We start from the raw sequence: 13680 nt of genomic DNA, 5'->3' as shown, positions 1-13680 counted from the left end.
TTTCACCCCCAGGAATTTTAAACAAGGAATCACCGTGTGTTTGTGTGGCTAAAGGCTAAAGCTTCCCAACACCATATTTCTACTGTGACTTCTCCAATATTAATTGAACACATTGCAAAAGATTCAGCAACACAGATCTCCAAAATACTGTGTAATTATGCCGTTAAAGCAGACGACTTTTAGCTGTGTGTGTGTGCAGCGCTCATACTTCCTAAAAACCTGTGACGTCTTGCGTACACGTCATCATTACACGAGGTTTTCAAGACGAAACTCCCGGTAAATTTAAAATTGTAATTTAGTAAACTAAAGCGGCCGTATTGGCATGTGTTGCAATGTTAATATTTCATCATTGATATATAAACTATCAGACTGCGTGGTGGCTAGTAGTGGCTTTCAGTAGGACTTTAAAGGCAGTCTGATAGTTTATATATCAATTGTCAGGCTTGCCACTGACAGTTTGTTTGTGTTTTAGTTTCTCCTCTGTGTGTTTAGTATTTCCTGTCCTTAGTTCCTGTCAGCACTCTTATTTTGGTTCAGCTTCCTGTTTGTCTCCCTAAGTGCTTTGTTCCACCTCAGTTGCGGCTGATTGGCACCTGGCCACACCCGTTGTCAATCAGCCCGCTTCTTATTAAACCTGTCTTCCCATTCAGTCACTGCCTGATTATTGTCGCTCTTGTGTCGTTGCTACCTGTCGTGATTTGTCGATGTCATCATTACAGCTACTACCTGTCGTGCTACTATTTGTCCTTGTCGTCGTGGTGGTAAGCTGTTCCTGTTAGCTATTTTTAGTTTGTTTTCTCCTAGCTTTTTGGTTTTGTGTTTTCTTGTTAGCCATAAGCTGTTTCCAGTTTTTCTGTTTCCTGCTAGATACCTGTTAGCTTCCACGCTAGGCCTTTTGTTTGTTATCCACCCACGTGCGCGCTTTTGGTTTGAACCCTTTGTTTGGTTTTGTTCTAGTTGTTTATATTAAAACTATGTTTTCTCACTCCATGCCTGCCTCCTTCTCTGCATCTTGGGGTTCGTCAACAACCAACTTTGACATCAATGATGAAATATTAACATTGCAACACATGCCAATACGGCCGCTTTGGTTTACGAAATTACAATTTTAAATTTCCCGCGGCGTTTCTTGTTGAAAACGTCGCGGAATGATGACGTGTGTTTGTGACGTCTCGAGTTGTGGCGGACATTTTAGCCCTGCACCACACACAGCTAAAAGGCGTCTCTTTTCATCGCATGATTACACAGTAATTTGGACATCTGTGTTGCTGAATCTTTTGCAATTTGTTCAGTTAATAATGGAGACGTCTAAGAAGAATGCTGTTGGTGGAAAGCGGTGGATTGCAGCTGCCTTTAGCACCGAAACACAGCCGGTGTTTCTTTGTTTGTTGTGAAGCTTTAACACAGAGCGGTCAAGCGAACATGTTTCTCTACGTCAACCAGCAAGTTTTTGGATGGGAAAATTGTGATATTAAGTCGGCTTTTACCGGAGATTTCAGATTATGGGACCTCCTCCTGTAGCTGTCAAAAAGGCAGCTGTGATATTGGCTCCTCGGCTTCTCTAAGAGACACTGGCGTTCACTGCAGCCATCCTACTTTCAGGTAGGACTTTATAATCTCACTAAAATACTATTGACACAATAAGCAGTAAAGGGATTTTCCAGAATTATCCTAGTAAATGTGTCTAATTACATCTGAAACTTACCCACTGCTGCCACCTGGAGCGGTCGTTTTTTGTTTTGTTTTGTTTTTTCAGTGCCTCACTCAAACTTTCCTCATCCACAAATCTTTCATCCTCGGTCAAATTAATGGGGAAATCGTCGCTTTCTCGGTCTGAATCGCTCTGGCTGCTGGTGGCCATGATTGTAAACAATGTTCAGATGTGAGGAGCTCCACAACCCGTGACATCACTCGCACATCGTCTGCTACTTCCGGTACAGGCAAGGCTTTTTTATTAGTGACCAAAAGTTGCGAACTTTATCATGGATGTTCTCTACTAAATCCTTTCAGCAAATATATGGCAATATCACAAAATGATGAAGTATGACACATAGAATGGAGCTGCTATCCCCGTTTAAATAAGAACATCTCATTTCAGTAGGCGGGATGAGTTTGCGAAATATAAAAATGAGCCGAAATTTTTGAATGAAAAAACTGCTGTTCTAGATGTGTCCACTAGTTGTTGCAATAGCAATTATTTGTATCTTTCTAATCTAGATTATGCTACATATGTAAGAAAAAAAGAAAAACAACACGCTAGTGCACCATTCGAGGTAAATGAGCAAACTACATAAATAACATCCTGTAATTGGATTGTATTTTTTTTATCCTGATTGAAAATTAGTTGACTGATGTTATTAACATAATGTATTCAGAAAGTATAAATGACAATGTGGAGGGGGGCGTGGCCTGCAGTCCTGCAACAAAGCAGGGTGTGCCAGAAACTATTTGAGATCAGCGACAGGTGAGTAGGCGGCCCACCTGGGCGTGCTAATCTAATCACCTGTCGCTCTGTTAAAGGCAGCAGCCAGGAAGGAGAGAGGGGTGGTTGATGTTGGAGCACGAGCACGAGCGAGACTGACGAAAAGACAGTTGCTAAAAAGCACAAAGACAATTTATTGCAAAATAGAACATTCTCGTAAAACTGGAAGAGCCTAGCATGTCGGTGATTGGTGATCCGAAAAACCCGGAAGCGCAAGTTTTCCACACACGACAAATAAAGATAGAAAACTATTAGCCGCAAAATGGAAGTGTAAAATAAACCCGACAACATTATGATTTGTACATTTTCAGAATGTGCTTGTTCTATTTTTAAACAAAGAAAACAATCTGTATTTGTCTTTATTTTTAAGTTATCTTGCCGGGATTTTTCTCCATGTGGGCGCCGTCTAAAATGAGTTTGACACCCCTGCTTTATAGTTAAAGAATGCAGGTACTAGACTGGCCTGCCTGTAGTCCGGACCTGTGTCCCATTGAAAATATTTGGCGCAATATAAAGCCTAAAATACAACAACTGTTGAACAACTTAAGCTGTACATCAAGCAAGAATGAGAAATAATTTCACCTGAAAAGCTTCAAGAATGTGGTCTCCTCAGTTCCCAAACATTTACTGAGTGTTGTTAAAAGGAGAGGCCATGTAACACACTGGTAAAAATGCCCCTGTGCCAACTTTTTTTGCAATGTGTTGCTGTCATTAAATTCGAAGTTAATGATTATTTGCAATAAAAACAAACAGGTTTGTCAGTTCGAACATTAAGTGTCTTGTCTATTCAATTGAACATTTATTTAGTTGAAAAGGATTTGCAAATCATCGTATTCTGTTTTTATTTACCAATTACACAACGCGCCAACTTCACTGGTTTTGCCTTTTGTATATAAGTCACCTCTTGGTCTGGTTTCCCCTTATTTGTGTTTTTTTTGTGTCCAGACTCCAGTCGCTACAGTTTAAGGTCACAGGACATCCTTGGCGTGTTGGTTCCTAGAGCCAACACAAGTCTTAGTAAAAAAAAAAAAGCATCAGATTTGCTGTTCCATGGTCATGGTGTGACTCACAGAAAGATCTGAGGTTACCTGAACTCATCACTTTGGGGGAATGTCAATTCATTTGAAAGAATCAAGAAACTGTTTTTTATTGGGCATCGTACTTGTTTTTACGTCTTTATGAAACTTGTGTTTGTTGCCCTCTTAGCCAGGTTACTCTTGCTAAAGAGATTTCAATGGAAATGAGTTTTTATTCCTGATAAAATGAAAGGAAAAGGACTAGCAAAGAGCTCATTATGTTGCATTCATTGCACCATTTATTTATTTATTTATTTATGTAACATGAATATAAGACGACTGCTTTTTTTAGACAAAATATTTTTCTCACCTATGCATTAATTTCTGTTTTTTTAGCTACTTTTCTCTGGTGTGTGTGCGTGTGTAAGTGACAGGAAGAAAAGCTCTGACAGGTCACTAATATTGTAGTGACACAAATATAAGATGCCGGATACAAACTATTTCAGACAAAGTATTCGTCTAAGCTGCTCAACAGTTAGTTTTTTTTAGCTATCTTTCTCTGTTGTGTGTGTGTGCGTAAGAGACAGGAAGAAAAGCTCTGACTAGTCATTAATATTGTAGTGACACGAATTCAACACGCCAGCACCTTTTCTTTTGAAAAATACTTTTGAAAAACAACATATTTTTTGGGTCACTCCCCATATTTTAGCTACATTTCTCTGTTGTGTGTGTGCGTAAGTGACAGGAAGAAAAGCTCTGACTGGTCATTTATACTAGATTGCAATTACGTGAATATAAGATGCCTGCACCTGTTTTTGGAAAAATACTTTTCGACAGTTCCTGGTTTATTATTTTTTGGATTAATTTCTCGTGTGTGTGTGTGTGTGTGTGTGTGTGTGTGTGTGTAAGTGACAGGAGGAAAAGCTCCGACTGGTCATTAATATTGCAGTGACCTGAATATAAGACTCCAGTACTTTATTTATTTTTTTGGGGAAAAAAAATACTTTTTAAGACAACATAAATGGTCCCTAGTGTGTGAATGTGAGTGTGAATGTTGTCTGTCTATCTGTGTTGGCCCTGCGATGAGGTGGCGACTTGTCCAGGGTGTACACCTATCTCAGCTACAATCGGCGGAAAATACGACAGCTCACCCCATCCTTGTTTGTGAAAGACTGAGCATTCTTTGGGAAGCTGCTTTTATAGCCAATCATGGCACCCACCTGTTCCCAATTAGCCTGCACACCTGTGGGATGTTCCAAATAAGTGTTTGATGAGCATTCCTCAACTTTATCAGTATTTATTGCCACTTTTCCCAACTTCTTTGTCACGTGTTGCTGGCATCAAATTGTAAAGTTATTGATTATTTGCAAAAAAAAAATGTTTATGAGTTTGAACATCAAATATGTTGTCTTTGTAGCATATTCAACTGAATATGGCTTGAAAAGGATTTGCAAATCATTGTATTCTGTTTATATTTACATCTAACACCATTTCCCAACTCATATGGAAACAGGGTTTCTACATTATCATTCATTTTAAGTGTAAAAATAAGCTGTGTATTCATGCAGCACTACTTTGCACTAACTAAAAAAACATTTTAATTGCATAATGTACTCATCATATAAGACAGGGGTGTATAAACTTATTCACATACTGGAAATAAAACAAAGAAAAATGCTACTTTTTAAATATATATATATTTACATTTGGTTAAAAAGTTTGAAAATGTTTTATATATATTTAAAGACGAAGCTTTGTGCTAGGTCACTAGTTTTAAACTAGTTAAAATGTAAAAAAAAAAAAAAAAAACTAACTTTTTTACATTTTTTATGTATTTTTTTATTTATTGTGCTTTTGTTTTTAAGACGAACGGCATTTGCTGCATGACTTTTAAATCAACACCCGAAAAGAAAATATTCCTCTTGAGAATCCTGAACGAAATAAGATATTTTTTGGCACATGTTGAATCTTGCAAACCCATGTCATGCCACAATGTGCCTTGCTCAAGGGGCCCCCGGCAGACATCCAAGCCTCTAAGCCAATGCACCATCATCATACAGCAGTGGTCCTCTACCTTTTTTCAGTGATGTACCCCCTGGGAACATGTTTTTATTCAAGTACCCCCTAATCAGAGGAAAGCATTTTTGGTTGAAAAAAAGAGATAAAGAAGTAAAATACAGCACTATGTCATCAGTTTCTGATTTATTAAATTGTATAACAGTGCAAAATATTGCTCATTTGTAGTGGTCTTTCTTGAACTATTTGGAAAACAAGATATAAAAATAACTAAAAACTTGTAAAAAAAAAAAAAAAGTGATTCAATTATAAATAAAGATTGCTCCACATAGAAGTAATCATCAACTTAAAGTGCCCTCTTTGGGGATTGTAATAGAGATCCATCTGGATTCATCAACTTACTTCTAAACATTTCTTCACACAAAAATAAATCTTTAACATCAATATTTATGGAACATGTCCGCAAAAAATCTAGCTGTCAACACTGAATATTGCATTGTTGGATTTCTTTTCACACTTTATGAACTTACGTTAATATTTTGTTGAAGTATTGTTCAATAAATATATTTTTGAAGTGTTGCTTTTTTTAGAATATTTGAAAAAAAATCTCACGTACCCCTTGGCATACCTCCAAGTACCCCCAGGGGTCCGCGTGCCCCCATTAGTGGCCTAGTGGTTGGAGTGTCCGCCCTGAGATGGGTAGGTCGTGAGTTCAAACCCCGGCTGAGTCAGACCAAAGACTATAACAATGGGGGCCATTACCTCCCTGCTTGGCACTCAGCGTCAAGGCTGGGAATTGGGGGTTAAAGGCCTACTGAAATGAGATTTTCTTATTTAAACGGGGATAGCAGGTCCATTTTTATGTGTCATACTTCATCATTACGCGATATTGCCATATTTTTGCTGAAAGGATTTAGTAGAGAACATCCACGATAAAGTTCACGACTTTCGGTGCTAAGAGAAAAGCCCTGCCTGTACCAGAAGTAGCAGACGATGACGTCATCCTCACATCTTCACATTGATTTCAATGGGAGCCTCCAACAAAAAGTGCTATTTGGACCAAGAAAACGACAATTTCCCCATTAATTTGAGCGAGGATGAAAGATTCGTGTTCGAGGATATTGATAGTGACGGACTAGAAAAAAAAAATGCGATTACATTGTGACGGATTCCGATGTTTTTAGACACATTTACAAGGTTAATTCTGGGAAATCCCTTATCTTTCTATTGTGTTGCTAGATTTTAGTGAGTTAAATAGTACCTGATAGTCGTAGGGGTGTGTCCACGGGTGTGTTGACGCCAGTGTCTCAGGGGAGTCGACGGCAGCTTTATGGACGGCACAAGCTCAGCTTTTCTCCGGGAAGAACTGACTTTTTAACCACAATTTTCTGCTGGTTGACATTCTGTCGTGATCCATGTTGGCTTGACCACTCTGATCCATAGCAAAGTTTCACCTCCAGGAATTTTAAACAAGGAATCACCGTGTGTTTGTGTGGCTAAAGGCTAAAGCTTCCCAACTCCATCTTTCTACTGTGACTTCTCCAATATTAATTGAACAAATTGCAAAAGATTCGGCAACACAGATCTCCAAAATACTGTGTAATTATGCCGTTAAAGCAGACGACTTTTAGCTGTGTGTGTGTGCAGCGCTCATATTTCATTAAAAGATGTGACGTCTTGCGTACACGTCATCATTACACGACGTTTTCAAGACGAAACTCCCGGGAAATTTAAAATTGCAGTTTAGTAAACTAAAAAGGCTGTATTGTCATGTGTTGCAATGTTAATATTTCATCATTGATATATAAACTATCAGACTGTGTGGTCGCTAGTAGTGGCTTTCAGTAGGACTTTAAAGGTTGGAATTGGGGGTTAAATATGCAGAAATGATTCCCGGGCGCGGCCACCGCTGCTGCTCACTGCTCCCCTCACCTCCCAGGGGTGATGAAGGGTGATGTGTCAAATGCAGATGACAATTTCACCACATGTAGTGTGTGTGTGACAATCATTTAAGTTAGAGAAGCCTTGTGGGAAAAGACGCACCAAACCTGCTGTGGTCCTGCCGGGTCCCGTGCACCGTCCCATTGGGGAATATCTCCAGCTGGAAGCCGGTCCTGCAGTACAGCTGCCGCCGCCTCAGGATGCCTCTGAGGTGGCCAAAGTCTGTGGGCGACCCCCGCTGGAGCCTCCCTTCTATCTGCCCCAGACGCTCGCTCAAGCCCGGCGGCGTGGTCTCCGGCTGCAGGGCCACGTTCCCGAAGGCAGGGAAACTTTGTAAATCCAAGTCCAGCGCGCCCCCGAAGGTCCCCACCTCCGCCATGGCGTGCGCGGCTGTCAGGTTAAGCGACAGCATGGCGAGAAAAGTCTGCAAGGCGAGCAGAAGAAGACGAGCACAGCAAGTCCTGCGATGAGTGCGCCGATGGAAGAAAAGTCTGGATTATTGACATCCTCCGCGCGCCTGGCCACGCCTGGCTGGCATCTTCTTCTTCTTCTTCTTCTTACGCGCACCAAGCCTGGGCCTTTTTCCCCCCCTGCAACTTGGGACTTGTTACAAGTTCCCCCGAGAAGCTCCACGAAGAGGAGGGAAGTGGGCCGTGGAATCCTTCTTGAGAGGACACGCCATCACGCCATCACTCCACGCAGTCTGCTGCTTCTGTCAGGGCGCGCACAACAAGGTGATGACAAGAAGGTGTGCGTCTTCTCGCTGCTGGCGCGCAAGTGTCAGTGTCAGTGCCAGCAACTTCTCTTGCAAGACTTTTCTCCTCCTCCTCTTCCTCTTCCTCCTCCTCCTCTTCTTTGGAAACACCTGCTTCCTCGCCCTCTTCGCAACTTTTGCAATGTGCGCCAACAAGGAGTGCAGCCACGAAATATAGTTCATCAAAATTATTGTATTTTATTTGCTTTATTTATTATACTTTTATTGCACACCTGATTGATTATATATATATATATATATATATATATATATATATATATATATATATATTAGGGCTGTGAATCTTTGGGTGTCCCACGATTCGATTCCATATCGATTCTATGGGGTCACGATTCGAGAATATATCAATTTTTTTCGATTCCATTCGATTCTCGATTCAAAAAGGATATTTTTCCGATACAAACGATTCTGTATTCATTCAATACATAGATTTCAGCAGGATCTACACCAGTCTGCTGACATGCTAGCAGAGTAGTAGATTAAAAAAAATAAATAAAAAAAGCTTTTATAATTGTAAAGGACAGTGTTTTATCAACTGATTGCAATAATGTAAATTTGTTTTAACTATTAAACGACCAAAAAGATGACTTATTTTATCTTTGTGAAAACATTGGACACAGTGTGTTGTCCAGCTTATGAGATGCCATGCAAGTGTAAGCCACTGTGACACTATTGTTCTTTTTTATTATTTGTATAAATGTCTAATGATAATGTCAATGAGGGATTTTTAATCACTGCTATGCTGAAATTATAACTAATATTGATACTGTTGTTGATAATATTCACTACTTTTGGTTTGTTCTGTGTGGTGTTTGTGTCTCCTCTCAATTGTTCTGTTTATTGCAGTTCTGAGTGTTGCTGGCTCAGCTTTGCTTCTGGAATTGGATTGCATTGTTATGGTATTGCTGTGTAGTGGTTTGTTGGATTGATTAGAAAAATTAATAATAAATCGATTTAAAAAAAAAAGAGAATAGATTCTGAATCGCACAACGTAAACTGTTCAATTCGTATTCGAATCGATTTTTCCCCACACCCCTAATATATATACATATATATATATATATATCTATATCTATATCTATATCTATCTATATATATATATAGATATATATAGATATATATATATATATATAGAGATAGATATAGATATATATATATATATACAGTGGGGCAAAAAAGTATTTAGTCAGCCAGCGATTGTGCAAGTTCTCCCACTTCAAATGATGACAGAGGTCTGTCATTTTCATCATAGGTACACTTCAACTGGGAGAGACAGAATGTGAAGAAAAATCCAGGACTTCACATTGTAGAAATTTTAAAGAATTTGTTTTTAAAACTTTTTTTTTACTTTGAAAATATTTTTAATATAAAAGAAATGCTTTAATTTAGTTATTTATTCATATTTATACATTATGATAAACAAAGACATATTGCTATACAATCCTTTTTAAAGAAAGTTTTAATTGAATTCTTTTTATTGAGGCACATTATTATCCTTTTTACACCATTTTTTTTAAACAATGTTTTTATCTTACATTTTAAGTACATTTACTTTTCTCCCCCCTTTGGTAACATTAATAGCAGAAAAATATTTTTAGACAATGTGCAATTATATTGCCACATTTTTTCAAAACGTTTTGTTTTACTTAAAAAAATCTCTTAATAGATATTTATTATTACATTCAAAATATTATGATGGTTTAAAAACACATGGTTACATTTACTAAAAGTGCTTTCATGTACATAAATGACCTTATACTAAGACTTAAATGACTAAGGCGTACACACAATTATTCTATGTACTATTATTCTATCTATTCTATTTCCTTGAATTGCCGCCAGGGCGCTAATTAATTTAAAACGTCTTCTCACTCAGGCACTTACCAAAGGTATGCAGTACAAATTTGAGTGTGATGTAAGCTTGGACCTTAAATCCTACTGAATAGCTCTTAATCTTCTTCCCTTTATGCGATTTCAAATGACTGGTATGGAAATCAGCCTCCTCCATTTTGAAAATGATGACAGGGGAAGTGTCACTCGTGACGTCACCTGGTAATACTAAGCATGCGCTTATTATTTTGGGAAGCGAGTTTGACCCGGCAGTAATTCAGGGCAGGGCCCTGCGGCAATTCAAGGAAATACGGTAAACATGAAAAATGCAGAAAATACAAAAATGAGTGATAGCTATCCATAGAACAATATGATTAATTTGCACATTCTGAGAGGGCTTCCAATATTTGGGAGAGGTAACCATAATGGAAAAAGTAAAAAATTGTCATATGAACTAAATTGTCTTTGCCACTTTCTACAGACTGTGTTTCAATGCAACAAGAGAGGAAAAACAACTTTAATAAGTAAAGTATTTTAAGATTCTTATGCAAGCATTTTACTGATATCAACCACAATGAATCAAACAACAAAGTATTGAGCGTCACAGCAGAAATAAGGAATACATCATAAGCATGATTTAGGATCACGTGGTATCTGTTGTGTGCACAGTGCGGCAACATGTCCCGACATGTGGAAGTGCAGGCTGAAGGGGAAAAAAAAAGAAAAAGAAAACACAGCTGTTTAGCAAAGACTTTGCTCGCGCGAACTGAAAACAAACTGCGGGAGTGTTTTAATTAGTTCACTGTTCTCGAGCTATCAGTGACAGCGGGAAAACATCAACAGCACAGTAGAACTTGTGCACAGCCCACAGAAGACCACCCTGGGGCCGCTGTTTGAAATGCTGTACTTGGGCAACTTTACAGATGGGGGCCAAGTGGTGCAGCACCTCACCACAGCCACCAGATGGCACCCTGGCAAAAAAATATATATACATATATATATAATAAAAGAACCAAGGTTTCTGTGCTTATCCATAACGGATCTCAGAAGCCCTCTTTGAGCCTAAATGCGGTTTAGAGGCCTACTGAAATGAGATTTTAAACGGGGATAGCAGCTCCATTCATACTTCATCATTTCCCCATATTGCCATATTTTTGCTGAAAGGATTTAGTAGAGAACATCCACGATAAAGTTGGCAACTTTTGGTCGCTAATAAAAAAGCCTTGCCTGTACCGGAAGTAGCAGACGATGACATCACAAGTGTGAGGGCTCCTCACGTCCTCACATTGTTTATAATGAGAGCCTCCAGCTGCAAGAGAAAACGACAATTCCCCCATAAATTTGAGCAAGCTTGAAAGTGGGTGACATTGTTATCACCAGGAAGGATGAGATCACCTACCTAGCTTCCATTCTAGAGGCTAATCTTTCCTGTGATAAAATGGCAACCAAGGTGATCAAAAAGATCAACCAAAGAACGAGATTCCTCTACAGAATCTCCTCTCTGGTCAACAAAAGCACCTTGAGGATTCTAGCGGGAACTCTCATTCAACCCTTCTTCGATTACGCTTGCACCTCCTGGTACCCCAGCACCTCCAAAACACTCAAATCTAGACTCCAAACATCCCAGAAAAAGCTAGTCCGGTTACTTTTAGACCTCCACCCCAGATCACACCTCAATCCAACCCACTTCTCCAAAGTGGGCTGGCTCAGGGTGGAGGACAGAGTCAAACAACTTGCACTGAGCCTGGTCTATAAAATCCGCTACACCTCCTTGATACCGAAGTACATGTCAAACTACTTCCTTAACGTAAATGACCGCCATAACCACAACACCAGGGGGAGCTCCACAAACCACGTTAAACCCAGATTCCCATCTAACAAAGGTCTTAACTCATTCTCTTTCTATGCCACATCAATGTGGAATGCACTCCCAACAGGTATAAAAGTAAGTGCATCTCTATATTCCTTCAAAAGCGCTCTAAAACAACACCTCCAGGCAACTTCAACACTTTACTAATACCCTCCTCCATTCACATCCCATCTCCCCGGATTATAAACAACTCAAATGTACTTCTAATGTATATACTTGTTCTTATGCTATGTGAACTCACTATGTTCTCTGCTGGCTGTACATATCCTACTAAATAAGACCTACACTGTTTCAATGTCCACATTTCTCTGTTGATGCAATTGTTGATGACTGAAGTACTGATATCAACCAAAGCTCCTCATCCCACCCCCCGGATTGTAAATAATTCAATGTATATACTATGATGATTAACTTGTGTGATGACTGTATTATGTTTATAGTATATATTTGTACCATGAATTGATTAACGTGGACCCCGACTTAAACAAGTTGAAAAACTTATTGGGGTGTTACCATTTAGTGGTCAATTGTACGGAATATGTACTGTACTGTGCAATCTACTAATAAAAGCATCAATCAATCAATAAATCAAAAGATTTGTGGATGATGATATTGATTGCGAAGGACTAGAAAAAAATTAATAATAAAAAAAAAACGCGATTGCATTGGGACGATTCAGATGTTTTAGAGACATTTACTAGGATAAACTTGGGAAATCCTTTATCGTTTTATTGTGTTGCTAGTGTTTTAGTGAGATTAAATAGTACCTGATAGTCGGAGGGGTGTGTCCACAGGTGTCTGGAGGCCGGTCTCTGAGGGAAGTCGACGTCAGCTGCATGGACGGCGCAAGCTCAGCTGATCTCCGGTAAGAGGCGACTTTTTACCACAATTTTCTCACCGAAACCTGCCGGTTGACAAGTGGTCGGGATCCATGTTGGCTTGACCACTCTTACCCATAAGAGCTTAATTTGAGCGAGGATGAAAGATTCATGTTTGAGGATTTTGATAGCGACGGACTAGAAAAAAAATAAAAAAAATGTTTGAAAAAAAACGCGATTGCATTAGAGACATTTACGAGGATAATTCTGGGAAATCCCTTATCTTTCTATTGTGTTGCTAGTGTTTTAGTGAGTTTAATAGTACCTGATAGTCGGAGGGGTGTGTCCACGGGTGTGTTGACGCCAGTGTCTCAGGGGAGTCGACGGCAGCTTCATGGACGGCACAAGCTCAGCTTTTCTCCGGTAAGAAGCGACTTTTTACCACAATTTTCTCACCGAAACCTGCTGGTTGACATTCGGTCGGGATCCATGTTGGCTTGACCGCGCTCTGATCCATAGTAAAGTTTCACCTCCAGGAATTTTAAACAAGGAATCACCGTGTGTTTGTGTGGCTAAAGGCTAAAGCTTCCCAACTCCCTCTTTCTACTGTGACTTCTCCAATATTAATTGAACAAATTGCAAAAGATTCAGCAACACAGATCTCCAAAATACTGTGTAATTATGCCGTTAAAGCAGACGACTTTTAGCTGTGTGTGTGTGCAGCGCTCATATTTCCTAAAAACCTGTGACGTCTTGCATACACGTCATCATTACACGACATTTTCAAGACAAAACTCCCGGGAAATTTAAAATTGCAATTTAGTAAACTAAAGCGGCCGTATTGGCATGTGTTGCAATGTTAATATTTCATCATTGATATATAAACTATCAGACTGTGTGGTGGCTAGTAGTGGCTTTCAGTAGGACTTTAA

General features: G+C 39.2%; 1 protein-coding gene and 1 long non-coding RNA gene across 2 annotated transcripts in view; one reads left to right on the top strand and one right to left on the bottom strand.

The window, feature by feature from the left end:
• fgf16 (fibroblast growth factor 16) overlaps positions 1-8228 on the bottom strand; it is a 38270-nt gene extending 30042 nt beyond the window's left edge. Inside the window, exon 1 of the mRNA XM_061899684.1 lies at positions 7558-8228. Within this exon, the coding sequence (XP_061755668.1) occupies positions 7558-7867 (310 nt within the window). The 5' untranslated portion in view covers positions 7868-8228. The remainder of the gene's footprint in view (positions 1-7557) is intronic.
• Positions 1-13680, top strand: part of LOC133552483 (uncharacterized) — a 179384-nt gene that overhangs the window by 39612 nt on the left and 126092 nt on the right. The window contains exon 3 of the long non-coding RNA XR_009806720.1: positions 12725-12795. This is a non-coding gene — a long non-coding RNA (uncharacterized LOC133552483). The remainder of the gene's footprint in view (positions 1-12724; positions 12796-13680) is intronic.

Source organism: Nerophis ophidion, linkage group LG05 (assembly GCF_033978795.1).
Source record: "Nerophis ophidion isolate RoL-2023_Sa linkage group LG05, RoL_Noph_v1.0, whole genome shotgun sequence".
Classification (NCBI taxonomy): domain Eukaryota; kingdom Metazoa; phylum Chordata; class Actinopteri; order Syngnathiformes; family Syngnathidae; genus Nerophis; species Nerophis ophidion.
Note: the sequence above shows the minus strand (reverse complement) of the source record. Positions and strands in the feature narration are given on the sequence as shown.